This window comes from Alosa pseudoharengus, unplaced genomic scaffold, assembly GCF_046254945.1.
Source record: "Alosa pseudoharengus isolate Yale_2024_CS ecotype anadromous, Long Island Sound unplaced genomic scaffold, YU_APseudo_1.1 YU_APseudo_1.1_scf_4, whole genome shotgun sequence".
In the NCBI taxonomy this organism is placed as follows: domain Eukaryota; kingdom Metazoa; phylum Chordata; class Actinopteri; order Clupeiformes; family Clupeidae; genus Alosa; species Alosa pseudoharengus.
In genome coordinates this window covers 45,240,192-45,265,501 of record NW_027468774.1, presented here as the reverse complement: position 1 = coordinate 45,265,501, position 25,310 = coordinate 45,240,192, and the positions used below count along the sequence as shown (strand labels likewise).

Below are 25,310 nucleotides of genomic sequence, written 5' to 3'. Positions count from 1 at the left end.
TTCTTTTGCATGTAATGTTGGATGCTTCTGTTGCAAGTAACAACTGGGGAGGTGGGTTGATAAGGCATCCGCCTTGTTATTCGGTTTGGTTATTAAAGGGACACCAGGCAAGCCTGATGCTTTTTCTCTACGAAACTCCCCCTCGCTCGGTCTGAAGCTCTTTTCCTTTTCTTTGCATCTTCCGTCAAGGGTTTTCGCTGCTTCTTCGCCGGCTCTGCCATTATACACACGTTTGCAACAATCGCTAGCGTTTCGTTAGCCTCCCTCTGTGCTGTGGATGCAGGATGGAAACTGAAACTGCTTCGGTCGCCGGGTACGATACACTGAACTTGCAAGCGGGATATTCTTCCTACAGGCAGTAGGGGCGGGTGAGAGAGTCTTCATTCGCCCTGTAATGAGTCATTTAACCATATACCGACTTACGAAGAGGAGTAATTAACATGAAAACGTTGCCTGGTGTCCCTTTAACATTCACCTTGGCCCCGTGCCATATTGGAACCATACTGGAGCCATATTTCAGAAAGTGATTTAAATGAATAGGCAAGTGACAGTGATCTTGTGATGTCAATTCAATTGCAACACAAGAGAGTTCAGGTCATTCTGATGTAATGTTGAAGACAACAATGGTATTGCAGTCTCATCTTCCTTTGAGTAAGCACTTGAGGACTGGTCAAAAAACCTACCTTTTGTCTTCTCTGTTTGATAAACCTTCTCATAGTCTCTCACTGCCTCCTCATACATCTCAGAGTCCATATAACTAAACAAAAGAGCACATACATTTATGTATCCATAATGGTTAACAGTTATTTAGAGAGAACACATATAGTTACTTATACAATGGCAGGTGTACATATGCACCCCATACAAACACCTATGATTGTTGATCATTTCATGATCATGAACATTTATATAACAATACTGGTTATGGTCATTGATACTTACCCATACACTTCAATACTGTTCGTGATTGAATTTTTTTTTTTTTTTAAGTTATTGTGAGAACAGAACTTTTGTTATGTCAATAAATCAAAAACAATAGCAAAGTGGGACCTTCATGAAGCTGGCCTCCCATGTCATCCAAAAATATAATTATTATTTGTTTGTGCCATTAAAGTTGCAGTCGACAAGATTTTTTGATCATATTTCACTGAAACAGACACTATGCTCTGACAGAACAACATAAATCAGCTGTTTTTAGAAAAAACCCACGCTTCTACCTTCACCTAGTGCCTGTTATTTGTTCTGCAAAAATCCACTGCTTCCTGTTCTTCTGGTCCAATCAGTGCAGGGCTGTGTGAGATCTGACTGTCAGCTGTCACACTGTCAGACTGACGCACTGACGAGCACAAACTCGATGGGAGGGTGCTCGATGGTAGTGGGGAAGAGGCATGAGAGTTGTAAACATTCAACATTTTGGCTAAATCCCCTCAATCTGCCAGACTTGCCGACTGCAGCTTTAAGAGTTTTAACTATACTTTTTCTGGCCAGTGACGTAACTCAGCCCCCCATACTTTTCCAAAACATAATTTCTATTAAAGGGAAATTTAAACCCTTTTTCTATTTAAAAATGTTCTATTTAAACCTAGAGCGCACTGATTGAAGCTGCCACTTTTAGCCCTACACTCTGTCAAATGACAAGACACACCCCTCCCTTCTGGCTAATCAAGCATTTTGAGTTGTGTGCTCGTTGTGTAGCACAATGAGGACTGAATGGCTGATTACAGCATCATGAACCTCGATGCAATTGAAACATTTCTTGATAATGTTTTAAAATAAGTCAAACTCTTATTAAATGAAGTCAAATGATTTTATGAAAGCCCAATTTGACAAAGACCAGTCAGCCTCTACACTGAACATGCCTGTAAATGTTAAATCTGATTTGGCAGTTGTGAACTTTGGGACCCTTTGACCTCACAATTTCTCAAAGGCCTTGAGACCAACCCTTGAGGTTTTTGCAGTGGCTCCCAGGGATTTGTTGTGTGTGTTGTGTGCAATTGTGTAGAAAGGTGCCTTCAAAGGGGGACTCATTTGAGCCTCTGGAGAAGAGCTGCTTCAAGACTGCCTTGCTGATACTCTTAACCTCAGTTAAGCATGTGGGTGATGTAACCCTGCCCTTTATGTCAACCATGCTTGTATACAGTTTGCAGAAGGTGATTCTTCATTGTGTCCCAATCCCTTCGGACCTTAGATCGAGGGTAACTGAGCTGCCTGCCATGACTCCACATGTTCAGCAAGAGGACTTGTAGCTCCTTAAATATGTCTACACATACGTGCTCTATCGCAAACACATACGTGATCTATGACAAAATAAAGATTAAATCACCTCTTTATCTATCACTCTTTCCAAGGTTTAAAAAAAACCTGGATGTCATGATCATCTAGCCCTCTCGGACTATGTTGCATTTGTATCCCACAGTTGCGTCGCTCTACACTATGCTATTGTACATAAGAAAAAAAATCAGGCCGTACCTAACTCTTGGCACAGGCAATCAAAGTCAATCATGTTCACCTACAGAGTGACTATTCTTGCACTGTAGCTTGAATGTTACCCCTCACTTATTTGGGATAAAAGCCTAAATAAAAGATAAATGAATAAATGTAAAAAAGGTGAGAAAAGGTGACATACAGGTCAGAGGTGTTTAAAAATTCATAACCAATATGGTAGGGCATATTGATCCCGATCTCCAACACATGCATATTCTCAGTTAGTTTAACCCTCTGAGGTCGCGATCCCCCCGGGGGGACTTTTTGGTCTGTTCCAAACACACATCTAAAGCTCCACAAGTTTTTTGTCCTAGAAACATACAAGTAACACCACAAGAATCCTTGAATCTTCTAGTTTTCAAATATATCGAATAAAATATACAATAAAATGTATCAATGGCGATGACACGCCCCTTAGCTATTCAGATGGTAAGCACCAGGGCAATCAATGGTGTCATTGACTCATTGTGCAGCAGGACTACTGTAGGTGAGAACACGAGACACAGATTTGTGGGTAATGCAGTCCTCTCAGCGTGATTTACATGTTAATGTAAAGATTTTGAGCGAAGTGGACTGCATTACCCCAAAGGTCTGTGGCACATCTCTTTGGTTTAAATCGGGCTGTTAATGGGTTAATACATTTACGTTGACTAATCGTCCCAGCCTTAACTAAAATACATTTTATCATTCAACATACAACACAAAATGATCTAAAAGCCTACCACTGTGCTCTCCTCAAGTAAGCCTTGATATAGCTTTCATCCAGCTTGATGGCCTTGGTGCAGTCTTCTATGGCCTGCTCCAGTTTATTTAACTGAAAAGACACAGCACAAGTAAGAATTAAACACACTCTTCATCCAAAAAAATGCTTGTTTGTTGTTAATGTATGACTTCTTGCGACAACTGACAGATGCTGATATGGTGTTGATGTCATGACTTTGAGGAAATAAGAGTGTGTGTGTGTGTTTGTGTGTTTTTTGTGTAGTGTGTGTGTTTGGTAATTATATACAGTGCAACTGGAAAGTTAAGACCCTTTCTGTTTTTAACATTTTGTTATGTTTCAGACTTAAAATAGATTCAATTCATTTAAAAAAAAAAAACATCAAACTACCGGTATGCCCAATGCTCCTATACTCCACAACAACAACAAAAAACAGGCAGTTTTTTGTAAATGTATTAAAACAAAAATAATTCAATTCAATTAAATTCATTACTTTATTGCCATGTCAACACACAGTTGATTGGAATTTGTCTTGGTGCCAATCCAGTTAAACAGGCAACAGTCCACACTTAGACAAACAATTAACAGCCAGAGTAACCACAGCAGCACCATGTCGCCATTCTCCAGTGCCATTGCAGTACGCACTGTCAAATAAGACTGAAATATCCAATTTACATAGGTATTCAGACCCTTTGTTATTATGTTTGCAATTGAGCTCTGGTGAATCTTATTCCTACTGCTATCAATGGTCCTTGAGATGCTTCTACAACTTGATTGGAGTCCACTTGTGCCTAAATGAATTCACTGGACATTATTAGGAGGCACACATCTATTTATATAAGGTCTCACAGTTGTGTTCACAGAGTGAAAACCAAGTTTGGTTATGATACATGAAAGGGGTGCCGAGATGAGCTCACTTCCTGTTTGGTGGCTTTGCCGGGCAAAAGCTTTCAAAAAGGAATACGTGGTCCTTGGTCTAAGGATTCCAACGATCCCTCATTTTTCAAAAACGGGCCAAGGGGTCAGAAGTTACGTGTGTGAACACACATCCAACTTTGGCCTGTTGGTGGCGCTAGAGAGCTCGAGGTGCCGACATGAAACTTGGTGAAATTAATCATGGGACTTCATTCGCCATTCATTGTGCCAAATTTCACAACTTTTTACCAGACGGTTCTATGGGCTGCCATAGACTCCCATGGCGGAATAATAGGGAAGAAAACATACAAACACAACGGGTGCCTACGCAGCTTCGCTGCTTGGCCCCCAGCTAAACTGACTAAAACTACCTAAAAGAAATAAAGTATCAAAGTAAAGTATCAATAAAGCTAATCAATTAACTCATTGAGTGCCAAAAACGTAATATTACGTTTTTAGCTTTTTTTTTTTATTACAAAACTAGACACTCTAACACACCTTATATGTGATTTTGGGAACTCTGATGAATGGAAATGAAATATATGATGATCGAAAACTCATGAAAACGGACATTTTATCTGGACATTTTATCATAACTCGGTTGCCGCTTTGGGTCGAATCAGTGACGCATGCACGTCAGGTCAAAACCAGGCCATTTCCGTGGATCTATCACTAGGTGGCAGTCTCGCCAGGTCTCGCTGATCACTTCCCGGAAAGTTTACAGGCAACACTTCATATTTCATGAAAGACGATATATCTCCATTTCTAGAAAAAAACAGTGATTTTGATGAAAACTAGCCACTGTTTAGCTTGGGATTTCTCAGGAACAGAGGCGTGTAGAAATACACGGTTTGCACCCACTGAGAGCTTAAAGTCTCACCTTTTAAACAAGCCATTGTGTGTGTTCATAGCTATAACACAGAATATGCTGTGGCTGTACAAAAATCATCAACAATGGTCTAGATTGCCTGCACTCTAGGACAAAGCTTCCGAAAACAGCTTGGCATTCAATGAGTTAAGCAAATCAAATTTGAAAAAGGAAAAGGAAAAACAGCTTGAGAATGGATAACCAATTGAAATTTGAAATGCGAGATTATAATACTAGAAGCATTTATTGATGGATTAATTCATCATTTACTTGTTGTTTTCAATGCATTTACAATGGCAAATTAATGAAATATTTTATTTCTTTTCATTTATTACTCCTCCATATAGATCATAATGTATATTTGTCTTGATGTCTGCATGTCATTATGTCTTTCTATCAGTCTATCAGTAAGCGCTTTCAGATATAACCTCCGGAGTATATGAGGAGGTTTGTCAAACGGAGGTCCTACCCTTCGCATGATTCAGATATGATGCTAACCTGCGGACCTAATACTGACCTTATACGGACGTATGTGTGAACGACATACACGCACATTACAGAATCTCTGTGTGGTTGTCGAGTGAGGGGTGGGGGCTTGTAGAGTTCACAAGATGCGAGATATGACAGAATATATGCGGCCGCTGCCTGTCACAGCTGCTTTTTGTTTACAAAATGTAGCCTATGCATTATGTAGGCTGAAGAAGAGAAATCTATTGTGCATAGGCTAATACTTGAAGTAGGCTAGTCACGTAAGTGCACACTTGAAATTGACCTAGCCTACAGTATTTGTATGTGTGCTTCAAATAAACACATTTATCTGTTTTTCAACGTTATGTACCAGAATAGAACCCCAAATCTGGTTTGCGTTGGAGAGAGAGAGCATGGACAAACTTTATGGTAGGCTACCAGCCAATTCAGTAGGCTAACTCAAGACTTCAAGATCATACAACGTTTTTAAGCAACAAACAAAATACTAACATTAATAACAGTGAAGTTGTTCGTTTTTTCATGGTTTATTTTTTCCAAAAGGATCCTCTCCCCATGTGTCGCATTTAGGCCTACGTAAGGAGCTTGGAACAAAGTTGTGTTTTCTTCGTTTTCATTTTCTCTAGGCATATATGCTCAGCAAATATCAGCGAGCTCAGCAGGTCATGAAGGCTATCAATGAACAGAAAACCGTGTTGGCTAACAATTTATTAAATACTCCTGTTATTGTCGTCAACGACGTCGCTGTAGGCTACTGCCTTTTCAGCGCGTTCTGCTTATGATGATTCAGTCTTCTGAATTCGTTTGTCCTTGCCATGCAGTTGTAGGCTAACGTGTCTCTAACGTTCCCTTCAGGTGTTCTATCAAAATGTTGTATGCCCTCATGGACAGTAGCTCCGTGATGTCTGCATCTTTCCAGGTCGGAGATTTTCTGGACAGCACTATGCCACTCCATCATAACACTGGCATTTAAGTCAGATCTAACCACATGGACGCACAAAAGAAACGTAACCAACACGCCCTCTCACTAGGTGTGAATTTAACCGCATGTTCTACTCCTCGTTCAGACACAGCACATTTACATAATGTCCGAAGGAAATACTAGGGGGGGAGTAGTATAAACACCGGGTAAATTCAGACTTCCATATGACCGGTTATGTCATTCAGATACACGGCCCCACCGTTTAACATCGGCAGAACCGCCGGTCTTACACGTATGTCTGAAAGCGCTTATTATGTGACATTATGTGTATCTGTCTGTCATTCTGTAAGTGTCTTTCTGTCTGTATCTGTCTGGGCAGAATGATAAAAATTACAGAGCATGAACAGGTGAATGTGAGGTGCATCTTGCCTTTGATCCAACTGTGGCACGGTTACAGTAGAGTTTGGCATTTGTTTTGATGTTGTTTGGGTCAATGGTGAGTGCCTCAGAATACAGTTCATAAGCTTCAGTGTAACTGCCTTCTTTGAAAGCTTTGTTTCCCTCTTCTTTCTTGGCTTTCAGGGCTTTTGCATTCTGCAGAAAGAGGAATTCATCCAATCTTATTAACATATGTAAAATGCAAATAAAAGCAAAATGTGATAATATACAAGTCTTGTAAACCCATACTTGAATTTCCCCTTGGGGATCAATAAAGTATCTATCTATCTATCTATCTATCTATCTATCTATCTATCTATCTATCTATCTATCTATCTATCTATCTATCTATTTAGCAGCAAAAAGGACATAGACAACATATCTAATGTTGAAAATGAAAATGTGGACTATTTCATGGAAAATATATGTTAATTTTGAATTTGATACCAGCAACATGTTTTTAAAAAAAGTTGGAACGGGAGCATGTATACCCCTGTGCTGCTTTACCTCTTCATTTAACAAAATTCTGTAAATGTTTAGGAACTGAACTGAAACATGGAGGGAAAAAAACAACACAGTCCACAATGTCATGACATCTTTTAACACATGAATTCCAAAACAAATTTCAAGTTTTTGCCTGAAATTGCACTGTGCCTACTTATGAGGGCATTGTTCCCACCTCTTTTGGGGCCTACCATCAAATGTTTGACCTCTATAGAAAGCTGAGAACCAGTCAAAATAACTGTGAGGCTACAATATAGTTTTTTCTTCCTGCCGGATTACAAGCATCTCTGAACTGACCACATTTCAGCCCTCTAGGTCACTTGATATCACTTAGAAACACAACTGAGCCCTAGCACCAGGTCTTGTGAAGCTGTGTGCAAAAGTAGATCAATATAAATTGAAAATATGAGTGCTTTAGACCATTATTTGCCAAGGTATGCTCATGCGTTTTGTAAATGACTATGGAAACTCCCCATATTACTTTTGGTTATCCAAAATGCATACTGACAATCAAATGCTTACTGCACATGAACCCCTCATGTTAAGAGGCATTAAAATTACATTGTTTCATCATTTGTGCACACAGGTTTACACAGAAGTAAAGATGTAGGGGTATTCATCACTCTAAGAAACCCTGCCTCTCTGGAATGCTCTTTTTCATACCCAATTGTGTTGCCAGTAACCCTAATTAGTTGTGAAACAGTCCTCCTTTTGTTTTCTTTATCATTACACAACTTTTCCAGCATTTTGTTACCCCCGTCCCAACCTTTTTTGAAACATGTTGTTGGTATGAAATTCAGAATTAAAGGAAAATTCCGGTTTTTAGCACTTTAAGGCCCTTTTCTGGTTTGTTTTGGATGAACTAGAGTGGTGGACACCGAAATTTTGACGATTGGTCCTGTCTCGACTTTTCTGACTCGTTTTGAATCGCCTTTTCACTTCTCAGGGTGGCTGGCAATGGGCATACTGTAGTAGGCTACTCAAACATGTCCTAAAACAACCCTTAAAGGAACCGTATGTAAGAAATGTAATTCAATTAATCATAAAATGGCCCTGATTTGTCACTAGACATTAGGAAATCATGCTAATTTAAAATACTTATATCACTGACAACAGTAGTCCGGCCAGGATATCGTCATTTAAAAAAGTGAAGTTGCAGCCCTCAACTGATGTTGATGTTTACATATTTGTGTTTTAGCCTGATCCGCCACCCTCCACCTATCTAGTAATCACAAAGTCAGTAGCGTTTCGGCATCTGGGTTGCCAGCTCTGCTCTAGTTACCACATCTGCGGTGTACACCGCTCTACAGTATTTTGAAAGTGATTGTAGTACCAGTTTTGGCCAAAATCCTACATACGGTTCCTTTAACGTTCGTTTTCAAAACTGTGCAACTCCCCGAGTGGTTAGTGGTGTTCGTTGATGTTCCAAAACAAGTAGCGTAGCGAATTACAGTTTCTGTCGTCTTTTATTTGGCATTTTGTAAAATCCCATTGATTTCTGTCATTGCACGTTGATCATACATTGCGCCGATATATTTTCTTTTAATAGTCAACGAACTCCACTAAACACTAGGTGAGTTGCACAGTTTTGAAAACGAACATTAAGGGTTGTTTTAGGACATGTTTGAGTAGCCTACTACAGTATGCCCATTGCCAGCCACCCTGAGAAGTGAAAAGGCGATTCAAAACGAGTCAGAAAAGTCGAGACAGGACCACCACTCTAGTTCATCCAAAACAAACCAGAAAAGGGCCTTAAAGTGTTAAAAACCAGAATTTTCCTTTAACATATATTTTCCATGACATGGTGAAATTTGTGATTTTCAACATTTGATATGTTGTGTGTCCTTTTTGCAACTAAATATGAGTTTAAGAGATTTGCAGATTATTACATTCTGTTTTTATTCGCATTTTACACAACATTCCAATTTTTTCTGTTTTGGCGTTGTACAAAAATATGCACAGAAAGTACACTATGAGGGACAGACAGAATTATGGCTGCAACAATTAAACAATTTATCAGTTAGTTGTCAACTGAAACTCTGATCTAAATTGTTTTCACCATGTCACACTCTCATCCAAGCAAAGATCATAGAGGAGGAAGTTAAAACCTAAAAAATATTCAACATTCATTTTCAAGGCTTTGCTAGACACCAAATATAAAACAAATTCAAACATGCAATTTGATCAGATCAAATTAGGATGTAGTAACACTGCATTCATGTAATAATAGACAGTGGGCTTGACAGTGGGCTTTTCTCCCGTTCTTGAAAGTTCGAACTTGAAAAGATAAGATCGTGAGTCCAGACTCTGGAGAACGCGAGGACACAGGACGCTCAATTTGCAGTTTGAGACAGCAGCGTTCTTCTCTCGGAACAGCTCGGGAGTCTAGTCTATTGCTCTATTGGTCTACCCAGTATTTCTGACATTTACAATAAAATATATAATTCACCAGCTTGTTTAAGTTTGTTTCTCATTGATTTTTTTTATTAAATATTAGCCTAATAAGAATATATTCACTTGCCGATGGCGGGAACAACGTTTGAAGTTCGCAGTTTAAGTGACAGTATGATTAACGTTAGTTGTGAAGCCTGTAGCCTACCGTTTATAGCCTAAACATGGATCGGATTGTAGCAGCAATTATGATAGGTAGGCCTATTATGTATCAATGCTGCCATTTCTCTTATGTGAGTGTCACGGCTGAGCTGACTTAATGCATTGTGGAATCTTCAATCCACCAAGTCACCACCCAATGCATCCTTGATAAAACCAACGATTCGAGAACACTTCCGGGAAGCTTATGCGTTCTTGAATAAATGCGAACTTGTGAATTGGAACAGTACTTCGGCGGTGATTGATGACGTTTTAGAACGATTTTCAAGTTCATGAGAACACAAGTATAGAAAAGAACGCATATTGAGAAAAGCCCAGTGTTTCCACTATATGCATTTAGTAGCGGTGCACTAGTTATAATTATGAGCACAAATCTAAAATCTTCACATGATAAGAAATATCACAGGCAAGACATTTACTTGCACACTGAGAAAGCACAACAGCCAAAGCTTTTTTTTTCTGGAGGGGGGGATCAAATCCATCTACACATCTTTATCTTTGACCATTGTCCTTAATGGTGTTACTTAGTGTTATAATGCGATTCTGAGTAAGTTGTTGTTTTTTCATATAATTTTTCTCTCAATAATGAAATGGAAAAGCTGACAATCAACACAAAAGAAAAACATGAATAATCCTGTCTAAAAAGTCACTTACCCTGCAAGCCAGTCTGGCTTTTTCATGGTCTGGTGCCATACGAAGTGCTTGGATGAAGAACTGTACTGCTTTATCAATACAATCCTCATAGTAGAGACACAAACCACGCACATACAGTGCGTCACCATTGGTTGAGTCCATCCGTAAAATATCACTAGGAAAGGAAATGTGACAATTATGTTGAATATAGAGAATGAAGAAACATGGAGGAAGTCCACAATGTCATGACTTCTTTTAACCAACCATTATAACAATTTCAATTTCATATATTTTCTTGTGTAAAGCTGAAGTCATCTTGAATGCCAAAATAAACAGGATCAATAAATAAGATGCTTGCTCTTATCTAGACATAGGTAAAGCTAACTCTCTCAGCACATTCAAGATTTATAGTGTCAGAGATGTTACAATAGAACTTTGTTCTAAGCACTGCTACTTAGGGTTGGGCACCAAAACCCGATTCCAATATGGATTTCAGTGTGCCTCATTTCGGTGCCACTTAAATCCCCCGCTGTTTTTTTTTGTTGTTTGTTTGTTTTAATACGAGGTATCACTGCATCTTGCCCTGATAGCACCACATCCTATACAGTTAGCTAACATAAACACTTCAAGATGTAAACTTAAAGCGGAGGGATGGACCATATAGTAAACAATGTTTAACAGCTCGTGTGACCTCATGCTTTACCATTGATGTGAATTTTGTATCGCTCGAAAATTTAACTTTATTCAAATGAGGACCAATCAGTTCAGTGTTTGTGTTTGGAGGTGGGAATGAAATATATTATGTCTTAGTGACCTTGTTGTTTCTATGAACATGAATTGTTGTTTATTGGCAACATCAACTTAAGGCATAAATACCCCTGTATATCTTCATTAAGTATTCAAACTTTGAACTAGCTGATATCATAATTACCTCACTTGGCACCACTTGCAGCCACTACTGTTTTCCTATTTGGCATTTTGCCGTCCACGCCCGAGGCTAAATGTTTTTTGGGCGAAATTTGCGAGGTGTTTCGCTGTGCTGAAACCTACCGTAAAGGAATTTCATGAACTCTTGTCTAAATCTAGCAATAACTATCCTTTATAGCCGCAAGCAGCAATGGCGGGCCCGAGCACCCGTGACATTTCGGAATCCAACAATGCACTCACATGTGGTGCGTTTGTTAAATGCACATATCTGATGTGTGTCCTATTTGTTTTTGCATGTTTTATACATTGGAAGCGCTTGCTCACTTCCTGTTGGGTGTGGCCTTTTACACCGATGGTAGACTAGGTGGCACTACACCACAAATATGTAGGGTACAATGATAAGCTTCAAAGTTATTCGTTTGATATACATTTTGTGATATGCAGTGCAATGCAGATAACAGTTGACTAGTTATCCTAAAAAACTAGGAGAAGTGCATAAAAATTGATCATGTGCCACCAGTGTAATAGCAAAATTTTAGTGTAATTTTATCTGTTGCCAGATGGTGCCGCTATTCCAAATATGCATTGTGGGCGTGTGAATATAATCATTACCATAATAATGAAGAATCTGTGAGGTTTGACCCATTTCAATCAATGCATGACAAATTCATCGCACATAGTCCAAGCTGAATTGAACGCAGAAAGAGTCCGTCTGACTAAGTGCCTCGTAGTAATTTCTTCATATGACAGTAGCATACGACGATCTTTATTTTGTCCAACCTCAGCTCCCTTCACAAACAATTATAGTTACCTGGCAACAGACTGGGCTTCCGGGTAGCGGCCAAGTAAAGCCAAACATTCTGCCTTCAGAACTTTAAACCTGTGACAGGCCGATGCAGACTCCAGTGCTCGGTCCATACAAAAAACTACCTACAAATGTACAAAATATAAGACAGTGAGAGACATGCAAGTCAAATGAAACGAGACAAATATGAATAAGAGAAATGTAGGCATATTTACATAAATATGTCCATTTATGCTTCTGTCAGAACTGACATCATATGTTCACTAGCTGTGAACTTCTAAAAATAAAGCTGCTGAACATCTCTCTTTAAAAAAGAGGTAAGGCTAGTTGCACCTTTATAAATGCATGCTACTTCTCAAACAATCCAATCATGAAAACATACAACACACATAAAAAGAGAAAACATGATGAATTTGATCATTATATTACCATTCTGAAGTCTCGTTTCTCAAAGCCAATTTCTGCCATCTTCTCATACTCCAAAATAGACTCTGCATTTTTAATCTACAAAAGTAATAGAAAATACACTTCCATTTTTAGGATACCGTTATTTTACTGTAAAGCATGTTATTGATTGCAGGTAATTACATAAATTAACGAAAAATTGAAAAGATATCCAAAGTGTAGCTTTGCAACTCTTGAATTAGAAATCTCTTGTAAGATCATTTTGATTTAATTTAATAAGAGTTTGACTTATTTTAAAGGGACACCAGGCAAGCCTGATGCTTTTTCTCTACGAAGCTCCCCCTAGTGTCTGTATGTGTCGATACGTGTGCGAGCCCTCGCTCGGTCTGAAGCTCTTTTCCTTTTCTTTCCATCTTCCGTCAAGGGTTTTCGCTGCTTCTTCGCCGGCTCTGCCATTATACACACGTTTGCAACAATCGCTAGCGTTTCATTAGCCTGCTTCTGTGTTGGGGATGCAGGATGTAAACCGATCCTGCTTCTCGCAATGTCAGAGACTTTGTGAGACTGAAGGTCGGCGGGTACGATACACCGAACTTGCAAGCGGAATATTCTTCCTACAGGCAGTAGGGGCGGGTGAAAGTGTCTTTATACGCCCTGTAATGAGTCATTTAACCATATACCGACTGACGAATATGATTTAACACGAAAACGTTGCCTGGTGTCCCATTAAGGCGCCTTATCAAGACAAATTTGCTTAAAGCAACACCAAAGAGTTTTTTGTACCTTAAAATAATGTTTCTTAAATCATTTCAGTGGTTCATCTACTCGTAACAGGGTGAATGGCATTTCTGCATTCGCTTCGCGGCCCTCTATCGGCTATAACCGCACTATGTACCGTGTCTGTCGACATCATTATTTGCAAAGCCGGTGCTGGAAAAAGAAATAGTGTGCGTGCGACAGAGGAAAAGTGCTTTAGTGTTGCTTTAACGCTCTGGCAGCCAAATTTGCTTGTTTTCATGATGAAACGTCTTAATTGAATCAGAGTTTGGCTTATTTTAAGTCAAAATTATCTTACGAGAGAGCCCTAGGTAAATCAATCTGTACTAAAAAACAATACCAATTAGATTTTGTATCTTAGTTTTTCACAGTTGCTAAAACACTAAACCCCTTTCTCTGAACTAAATGCTCAGATGCCTGAACACATTTCATCTAATACTTTTTGCAAATCTCAAACACATTCTCATGCAGTGAAACACATTTTGCTCTGTGATGTACTTGTGATTGTGGGAATCACAAATGGAAAAAGGTAAACACAAAGAAAGCATAGAGATCATGCCTTAAACATGATTGTACTTGTTTCAAATGATGTGACACAACCAATATAAGCTAGTTCAGAGTGCAAACAGGTTGCTGAACAGTGCAGGCTTGAATCAACAATGGACAGAAACTATCACGAAGACATTAGAGTGTATTGTAAGCTATAGACTGTAATGTACTTCTCATTTACAGTACTGAACTTTTTCAGTATACAGTTTTTCACAATTGAAACACATTTTTTGAAACCTTCCTCACTTTTCTCAAAACTGTAAACACAATCTCATTCGCAATACTTTTTTACTGGATTTACAGTAAATGTTGAATCCACAGAGTTTTTTTTACATGCTTCCTCCAATCTGAACTGTATCAACTCCAACATCAACACTGTCACCACCCTCAAACGGATTACCACTTTCCTTAATCAGAAGCATGGATGAATAGTGAGGTCTGACTCCTGCTGAAGGCACGTGACTTCGCCCTTCAGATCAGATGATGCTCAAGCCTATAGCTCATGCAGGGCTAACTTGAAGAGGGACCTCAAAAAGGCCAAGCACAACCACAAGCTAAGGATCGAGGATCACTTCAAGAACATGTCTAACCCCAGATGTATGTGGCAAGACATCCAGGCAATCACAGACTACAAAACTACTAACACCAGCCCCCTACCACCGATGCCTCCTTGCCTGATGAGCTGAACCACTTCTGTGGACGCTTTGACAGGGGCAACTCTTCCCACCGACGTGTGTGCGACACTGAGCATTACTAATGCACGTAAAGCTGCTGGTCCTGATGGTATCCCTGAATGCGTCCTCAGGGCCTGTACTGTGCAGCTGCCTGAGGTTTGGACTGACATATTCATCCTGTCACTAGCCCAAGCAGCTGTGTATGCCTTGATGGCAAGCCTTAATGACTTCCATCCAGTTGCACTCATCCTTATGAAGTACTTCAAGAGGCTGGTCTTGCCTCACCTGCTTACCACACTCACTGGACCCCTTCCAATTTGCCTACCGTCAGAACAGGAGTACGGAGGATGCCATCAGCAACAGCAACACATGTGAGAATGCTGTTCATTGACTTCAGTTTGGAGGGGATGATGGTGTTGAATGCTGAACTGATCACCAAACTCAGTGAACTGGGCATCAAAATACCTCCCCCTGTAACTGGACTTCCTAACCAAAAGACCGCAGTCTGTTAGGTCAGATAACCACACCTCAACCCTCAGTATGAACACTGCTCCATCCGGTAATTTGTTCAAACGGTTTCTTCACAGCTAATGAGTAGAAAATGTTTTGTCACCTAAGGACTCTGTTCATATTGTACAGACCTTTTAATGGCATTTTCAGTCTGTTAAGAGGAGATAGATAGATAGATAGATAGATAGATAGATACTTTATTGATCCAAGGGGAAATTCAAGGGTATCAGTAGCATACAGACATCACACACAACATGCACTTACAGCAGAAATGGTAAACATAAGTATAAGTATACATATATAACTAAACTCCACTGTACAATAAGACAGTAGAAGATAAGAAAGATAAGAAAACTAACAAAACTAAATACACTATATAAATTAAATTTAGAAAGTCCAATGTACTTGAGGGCATAAGCATAAGACGCTTGTAGTGACAGGGCCGGGATTGGTAAGGTGCTAAAGGGAGTGAGTGTCATGGTGAAGGTGCAAAAAGTAGTCCAACATTAGTCCAACAGTGCAAGAATAAGGTCTAGAGACCAGCATAAATAATATGGACAAATAGGAGAGTAAAGTATAATGTAGACCAGGGGTCCCCAACCTTTTATGTACCATGGACCGGTTTGATTCCTATTTTTTTTTTTTTTCGGGGGTTCCATGTTCCATATGTGTTGTGCATGCATTACTTGAAAAGAACTAGCTTTAGTTATGTATGAACAGTGAAGGTAACGATCTCTTGTGAAAAACGTGAACTTGAAGAAGTGAAAATTGAACAATATGAACTATGAATATTGAACAACTTGAAGCTACATCTATAAGTGTGAACATGCTTAACAAAATATGGGAACAAAACATGGGAACTAAACGTGCATTACGAATATAATCAGTGGGAGCCCTGCTTGTTTCCCTACAACAATTAAGAAGCTTCCATCTGGGGGTGATGGAAGACAGTAACACCCTCAGTGTGTTTGAAATGTCCAGTCGATTGCGCAATTTGGTCTTAGTTGCAGTCATTGCCAAAAACCCGGCCTCGCATAGATACGTGGTGGGAAACGTTTTCAGCGCTTTTACGGCTATCTCGGGATATTCTGCTTTGATTTTGATCCAAAAACCCGCCAGAGAGGTTTCCTTATACACACTCTTAAGACCACCGTCATTTGCAATTTCGATCAACTGCTTTTCCTCCTGCGCTGACATGTTAGGACTGGGATATTGACAAATGGTTTGCTGACCCACTCATTGGTTTTTCCGTGGATCTTTGGAGGATGGGAAGTAACGCTCAAACTCATTTGAAAGCGCAACAAGGTGATCGCGCACCAGCTGCGAGAGAAAGGGCCCTGCCTAAGTCTCTCCCAAAACCCCCAATACTGTTTGGAACTTATCTGGTCCATTCGTCGTCCCCACAAATCAAGCTTGGCTTTAAATGCAGCGACTTTATCTGCCAGTTTAAAGACAGTCGTCATTCTCTCCTGGAGTGACAGGTTGAGGTCATTAAGCAACCCGAATATGTCACACAGGTAAGCGAGTTTTGACACCTAGTCCTCATCACTAAAATGCGCAGCTAATGGTGACTTTTTTTCTGTACGAAATATCTTCAGCGGCTCTCGCAACTCAAACACTCTGGCCAGTGACCTGCTAAAGATGCTTGTTTTTTGTTGCTGTTTTTGTTCGCCAAGAACTGATCAAGTGAAGTGAGCTGACTTGAGGCTGTGCAGCGCTGAAGGCAATATGTAAAAAGTGTTGAAGGCGGGACAGACAGACGTAAGAAAATAGACCTTGCAAAATGCAAACATGCGTGCAATCAAACAACTGCATATAGGCCTATGCCATGTAAAAACGTGACATTATTGCGAATTAAATTTAGTTTAGTTTGCATGCATTTTTTTTAAACTCATGTCGTAGGCTACGGCCCGGTTAGGAATGTCCTGCGGCCCGGTACCGGTACAAATGAATGAGGGCTTGAGGCGGAACGTAGACACAAACAACAATGGCGTGTGAGAACTCCCTCGGCATGTAGTATGGTCGTAGACTGACCGCTAGTAACTCCACATCCTTACAGCATACAGTCTCCTTCACTGTAACATGTCCGGGATAGCACCATCTGTTGTTTATGTATAGCACCAGTCCGCCTCCCTTCTTTTTGCCAGAAAGTTTATTGTCTGTGTCCAAACGAGCTACACTGAAGCCGGGCAGCTCAACATTAGCTGGGGGGATATGGCTTGTTAGCCACGTCTCCGTAAAGCATAGCAAACTACAATCCAAAAAAGGGCACTTTTTGTACAAACTACAATCCAAAAAAGGGCACTTTTAGATTATCCCCCCCCCAGACCTAGCATTGTAGCTCAATGGATGTACTGGCCATTAGCTGCAGCCACTCCAGTTCAGTAGCACCGATTTTGGTCGTTATTTTTCCTATCGACAGTACTCTGCGACGTTTAGAGATCAGAGCTAGTGAGTGGAGCTGAACGGTGTGAATATCCCGCTCCTTGCTCAAGTGGCTGTTCACTCGGGCGCTCCTCCGCTCAAATTTGCGTCAGGTCGCTCCACTCAATTTCACTCCCCGCTCCACTTAAAAATTCTCCCGATCCATGCTCGCTCCAATAGACCGCACGCTCTAATTTCGGTACCCCAGTACCGATGACGTTCAGTCTAATAACTCCGCCATACCCCAACCAATTTTATCAATGAAAACTTCCTCAAAAACGTCACATCATAGGCTTTCTGGCAATGTGATTGGTTAAGGGATTTGTGGCGCGAATTTATTTTACTACGTGAAGGAAAAATCAAGAGTTGACGCCTCCCTCCACTAGAGGAAAAACAGCAGGAAGCACTATGCATCATTGATCTTGACGTCGTCTAAAGGAGAAACTACTGGATCATCTGAGGTAAAAACAAGTCTTTTTATGTTATTACTACTTGTTATCCATGTTATTACTTCAAAATCGTTTTTAAAAGTTATTTTTGCTGGTAATTACACCTTGTATGCATGGCCGTAACATAATGCGTGTGTGTGTTCACAGCTGATATGACAGCTGGTATTTTAGCACATTGTAATCTTTAGTAAACTCATTATTTTCAGTAATTTCTGGGGGGTTACTATATGTCAACCAAGATTATAGACCTACTAGGACTGACATTTTAACGATTTGTTCTATTTTGAACGATGTTCCTTGCTTGTCAGCTGATACAGAAAACTAGCTAAGTTAGGTAACGTTAGCATCAGAAGAGGCAGCAACATGTCCCTGACGCGTAGTCGCGATAAAGTTCACTCCCGTGCTTCATGACTGCCAACTTTATGTCAAGTACACCTAAACGGTATTTTATTGACAAATAAACCTTTCATTCCTTCAATTTACAGTTGTTTGTAGCCAAGTTGCTTAGCTTACTTAGATAGAAACATCTGACATGAATGACAACGTTAATGTTATGTTACCGACGTGAAGACTGTGTTGATCACCGATGGTGTAACGTAAGGATTTTTATTCATTGACTGCTGTTTTCATGAATACATGATTGAAGATTTGTTATAAATGTGTCTTAGTATTGTTTAGCTTTTAGGCTGTAAGGTTGGCTGCTACGATTATGAGGTTTTTGGGTGGCTAACTATGATGGGAGCTCATACACCCAAGCCTACTCGTCGACACATTATTTTCTAACGGGGTGTTTTGTCTTTACGCAACTGCAGTAGCTTATGCACTGTGTGTATGTGTATGCATACGCTGTTTAGATGTGTTCTGTCATATCTCCTGACTCATGTTCATGAATCAATGTTTGCTTGTAAGCTGGTATGCTATGTATGGTTTAGCCAAGGCAATAACACCTAGTGAGCTCTGAGACAATAGCAATATTGGAGTCCTCCAGTGACGATAATACTTTCAGTGAAAAGAGTCATGGTTGGTGGTGATTAAGATTGTGTGGAAGTAATGTAAAATAAAACCAAACAACCTATTTACTATCAGACCTGTGATTTTTTGTTATTTTATATGGAGGGAGAGAAGTATGTGCAACTGAGGTGAAAGCAGCCGACTGCTGATGGCAAACATGACCCGAAGGACCACGGTGGCATGGACATGGGACATGGATGGGTAGTTTCTGGATGAACAGGAAGACAATGATGTGCTAGAGGAGGAGAGTGATCTCCTATCATCCTCCGCTGGGTAAGCATGTTTGTGTGTGTGTGTGTTCGCCCAACTGGGCGTATGCACATTTCTGGTTGTGATAAGAGTGTTGCTTATAACAATAATGACAGGGATTATAGTAATAATAGTTTGGTTAGATTTGTAATTTTCTTATCTGACAATTTCTTTATTTTGAGCTTGGTCAAGTCCCATGTTAGGTAGAAAGCATACACTTTGCCTATCCTTCTAACACAGACAGGGACACCAACTCCAGTAGCATTTACACTTCATCGTCTGCTAGGCTTAGATGGACACACACACACACACGCACGCACACACACACACACACACACACACACACACACACACACACACACACACACACACACACACACACACACACACACACACACACACACACACACACACACACACACACACACACACACACACACACACACACACACACACACACACACACACACACACACACACACACACACACACACACACACACACACACACACACACACGCCACAGCTGTGACAACACACACACGGATCTGGTGTAAATGCGGCGTTAGTGTATCACCTTATGTGTAGGGCAAATGATATCGATAATTATATATTGTATCAAATTATATGCTGTATGGTTGTTAAATGTATTGAATTTACTTCTAATGTTTTAATTGTTTATATGTGTGAATGTTAATATGAATTGATGCTTTGTTCATCATGTTAAAGTATTTTGTTGATCTTTGTTATACTGTTGTCTTGTTATTCTTGTAGTTCTAATAGTTACTGCTTGTTTGTAAACATATGTTTATGTTATTTACCTGAAGTTGTTGTTCCTGATTATTTAATGAAATTGTTAAAGACTTATCTAAATAAAATGATTTATTTCTTCTTTCGTAAACCTAACACATGTGCCAGTGTCTCTTATTCTTGTTTTCATAGTAGAATGAAGCACACGGAGAAGCAGTTACCATCTGCCTAGTCTTTATTTCAGCCTTTATCTTTCCTCCCCACAATTGATTAAGCCTCTTCAGAATACAGTAAGACATCCTATATTTAGCTATGCATCTTGTTTTGATGGTAAAACATCTTATATTTGTTACATGACCATTATATCTGTGTATTTCTGGTCAGATGTCAAACCAGGAAAGGAAAACATCCTACTCTTTAAAAATTCTACATGTTACTGCGACTTGCAGTTATGAGTAAATTAATCATAACTTCTGAACCAAAGGTGATAAATTGATTCTGTTTTTTTCACTGAGGAGATCACAACACTGTCTATCTTTCACACACTATATCTACAATAGACATTAGGTGAAAAGCAAGATTTATCTTTACAAATTGATATTTTCGTGTTTTTTGATGTTGAATTTTGAAGGTATTGTTTAAAAACAATGTGTGTTACACTCAAACTTATTAACTATGATATGTACCATTTTAAAGGGCTAGTTCTCTTGATTACAATGGTGGGTATATCTTATCTCTGCCATGTAGCATGGCCACACAATAAGCCTTTTTGTCTCACAAGGGCATCAAGTATGAAAAATCGGAATGTTTCGTGCCGTCTGCAAAGGTCTAATAAATTTATCATAACTTTTGAACAAAAGGTGATACATTGATTCTGTTTTCATCACTGAGTAGAGGACAAAATTGTGAATCTCCCATACACTCTAAGTTTTTCTCTATCTACAACAGAAATTGGGGGGGAAATGAGATTAATCTTGACAAACTGATAGTTTTGTGTTTTTTGGGGTTGAATTTTAAAGATATTTTTTAAAAGATATGTGTGTTCTCCTCAAAATTATTAATTATATTTTATACCATTTGAAAGGGCTATTTCTCCTGATTATAATGGTGGGTAAATTATATTTCTGTCATGTAGCATAATCACACAATAAGCCTTTTTGTGCCATAAGGCCATCGAGTATGAAAAAATTGAATGTTCGGCGCGGTCTGCAAAGGGTTAAAAGAGGGAGAAATAATCTACCAGCCGAATTGTCGCCTTAAACAAAAAACTTAAATCCCAAAGAACTAAGAGCAACGGAAATATATTTCACTCATAGAACATTTATTTTAAATAATTATTTGGTTTTATTAGGAAGACATGAACTCGTGGTGTGAGCGGTATAGGAGCGAAATTGGAGCGGAACAGAGCGGCCGCTCCAGCCTCTAAATTAAAAAGAGCTCCACACTCCAACAAAAGTCCGTCTGCTCCGCTCCTCGTTCGCTCATGCTCCGCTCACTAACTCTGCTAGAGATCAGGATTCATGTAAAAATCAGCCGGATTTCTCCTTTAAGATGTTCAATACCAGGAGTCACCAATGCGCAATGCCAATGATAATCTTTTTGGTTTATTTATTTATTTTTTAAGTAAGTAAGTAAGTATAAGTATATATAAGTCGGTGACAAGTCTGTTTAGTGTGTTCCATGCCGTTGTCAGTAGTAAGGAGCCGTCTGCGTTTATTTTGACCGACTTGACTTGTCAAATCGACCAGTGGGCAGTCGTACTTAATGACCAATCTGATTGGTGGAGCGCTAGGCCTTGACTAGCGAATCAGTGCACAAGACAGGAAGTGACGATAGCAAGCATACCAGATAAACAGTGACGGCGCAGACGATGGCACCATACTCTCATTGTAGCGTTTGAATTATTGTATTGGATTTCAATCCTTCTTGACTACTATCAACACTCTCTGATGACAACAATGACTGATGACAGCGTGCTCCATGTTTCCTAGAGAGATGTTTCGTCATTTCCGTTTTTTCTTTTTTGGGCAACAATACAGATTAGCGTTGCATGCTATTATGGAGACTTATGTCTCACGCAAGTGCAGACTCTAGTCCGACTGCCTTTTGGGCCTCAATAAACCCAATTAGACAGATAAGTTCTGCCTTATGTACCAGCCAGTGGTACCAATATAAGGACAAAGACAATCAAGCAATATCCCTTCCAGTATTTTATATCACACTGGATCGAGCTATTGGCCTATAATTATCCAAACTCCCAACCTTGTCAGCTTTGTCCATGATGACAGTCACAAGAGTAACAGACAACATAGATTCAGTTAGCAGGACGGACATGGGTCATGAATCCAGAAAAGCAAATGGCAAGCAGTACGGTTACCTTCGGGCTAGCAAACTTAAGGTTCTCTGCTGTGATGTGGTCTGACCCACTTGCTTACTTATCAGATACAGGGATGCAAACACGTGTGGTGAAAAAAAAAACACGACGACACCCCCCTACTAAAGAATATGAACATATTTCCCCCATCCTAGCATCTCTACACTGGCTACCTGTTAAAAGTCGCATTGACGCACTTCTCACATACAAAGCCATAAATGGCCGGGCACATGAATATATTAAAGATCTCTCCCATATAACCCACCTCGACCGCTACGATCACAGAATACTGGACTTCTTGTAACCCTAAGAATCTCAAAAACTACAGGAGGCAGAGCTTTCTGCTACCGCGCACTCCTCCTCTGGAATAATCTCCCTCCCTCAATTTGATTAGCAGACACCCTCCCTATTTTTAAGTCTAGACTTAAAACATACCTCTTTAGTGCCTCCCATAGTTAGGTATGGTGCAGTGTGGAACTTCAACCACCTCAGGGTTTTTTGGAATGGACCACCCTGCTGAGTGTGACTGGCACCCCAGTCATGTGTGCGCTGGTGTCGACTGGTGTCACCATGCCTTAGTTATGCTGCTATAGCATAGTGCTGTCATGGACTTTTCATGTGTCACGCTGTACAACCCCCCTTCTCTCCTCTCTCCCCTTCCCTCTCTCTCTCAACTCTCCTTCTCTTGCCTATTCTCACTATGGTATAACACTATATAGTACCATTGATATACTTATTGATATTACCCATTGTTTTACTAACCCACTCTATATTTCTCTTTCTTCTTACCCCTTACCTCACTTGTGAGGTATACCATTACCAGTCATCAGCCATCCTTGTGTTTGGCCCTCATCTCACCTGAAGTCCCATCCTCACAAAACTGTAACATATGTCTGGCAAACAGAGACTGACTGTCTGCAAGGTCTGAGTAATATGACCAACTACACAAACTCTCATGAAAATGATTCTCATGAATAAAGGAATTTATATAGGCAAGCCTATTTAAATATATATCTTCATTCTGTGAACACTCATAAGGTGTATATACACTGAGAATAAAAGGCTCTTTATTTTTAAACTTCAATTGTACAGCAATGCACCATCAACTTCAGTCCTGATGACATTTATCCAGCTTCTTGTGCCAAAGGATAGCCACACCCCCTGATATCCGTCCTCTCACTATTCCCATAGTAAGGTCCGCTGTGGATTCCCCTGCTCCATGGAAACTGTCAATAAGAGTTCAATTTCCCCAGAAAAATAGTGCCCAAACAAATTGGTGCCTTCTTACATATAAACAAAATCCAGGAATTATATCAGTCTGGCTTCAGAGCTCACCACAGTACTTAATCAGCCTAGTTAAAGTTTTTAATGACCTCCTCATTGCTGCTGATAATGGATATGTATCAATACTGGTCCTCCTGGAACTCAGCGCTGCCTCTGACACCATAGACCCACCTGACATACTACTTCATAGGCTTAAACAACATTAACATTCTGTAAAGCGCCATGAGACATGTGTAATGTTTTGGTGCTCTATAAGTGAAATTAAATTGAAATTGAGATCCTGCTTGGATAAGAAAATTTCTTGCAGACATACAATGTCGCATTTTTTGCAGCAGGTTATCAACAACCATACGTCAAGCCCTGTCTCCAGCAGCATTGCTGACACGGAGCCCCCGACAGTTATAGGATGCAACATGCATGTTTGAAGATTAAGATAGCGGGGCTGCAGCTCCAACGGGCCCCGCTGTGTGTACTGGAGCTATATGCCCTGCCCTGAACATTGTGTTTTTCATTTTTGATTTAGTGTGTAATGACTGCTCAGTAGTGCTTTCATTTTGACTGTTTTGTGAATGATCTAAAGCAGTGGCTTCCAACACGGTGCTGGGTATGAGGCGCCCCCAGCGCACCCTCTAAAAATAGCCAACAAGTTGCCTACAGATCACGCTCTAAAAACACGCTCCATTGTGAAATTTTAAATAGATATTTAAGTCTAGACCAGAACCATTTTAAGAATTTATGTAGCCATACATCTGTAAAATTGATATTGGTGATACCTTACAAATTGTAGCTGCGTTAAATTTTGGCCTTTGGCTCAGAATCCGTTTCCCATTCCAGGGCTCTACACTAACATTTTTTTCCAGGAGCACTTGTGCGCCCAAGTTAAAAAATGTAGGAGCACAGACAAAAATTTGGGAGCACAGTCAGTTCTGTACACATAATCTAACATTACACTGCAGCTAACAGTTAAACATGCCAGTGCACCAATTGCGAATATTAAGAATGACTGACAACATTTAGGCTACAGGAAACAGAATTTTAAAGATCAGTGCCTACTTTATTTTCAGTCTGTTCTATTTTCCTACATTTTGTTAATGTAAAATAATATAATACATTGCCATATTTGCATTTAGCCTGTATATCAAGTATCCTGCCAAATGTAGGCTAATTTATTTATTTGTGAATCCACCTGTAGCTAATCCAAATATGCCCATGGTGACCTATCTGACTGCATACTGCCTAATACTACTACTAAAACAGTCCATTTTCTCTTCCACAAAACCCAACATAGTCTAATCAAGGATATATATATATATATATATAGTAGCCAAACGTTAGGCCTACTTTCGTTTTGCACTTAAGCTTGTATTCGGTGTAAACAAACATGCGTGCGTGGATGCCTGGAGTGGTCAGTAGCGTTCTACCTTTGAATAAAATGGGAGTATTACGGGAAGCTACTTTTGTGCCTGTTCGCTACAGCTATATTTTGCATATTGCAGCCAATACGTCAACTGGGCTAAAAGGCATGTTAGGTTACCTTTCCTT

The 25,310-nt window shown here is 39.8% G+C and overlaps 1 protein-coding gene across 1 annotated transcript in view; it reads right to left on the bottom strand.

The window, feature by feature from the left end:
* dnajc7 (DnaJ (Hsp40) homolog, subfamily C, member 7) overlaps positions 1-25,310 on the bottom strand; it is a 53,874-nt gene that overhangs the window by 5,756 nt on the left and 22,808 nt on the right. Inside the window, exons 5-10 of the mRNA XM_076266585.1 lie at positions 12,743-12,817; positions 12,320-12,438; positions 10,603-10,756; positions 6,826-6,990; positions 3,207-3,298; positions 684-757 (exon numbers count right to left, since the gene is read on the bottom strand). Of these exons, the coding sequence (XP_076122700.1) occupies positions 684-757; positions 3,207-3,298; positions 6,826-6,990; positions 10,603-10,756; positions 12,320-12,438; positions 12,743-12,817 (679 nt within the window). The remainder of the gene's footprint in view (positions 1-683; positions 758-3,206; positions 3,299-6,825; positions 6,991-10,602; positions 10,757-12,319; positions 12,439-12,742; positions 12,818-25,310) is intronic.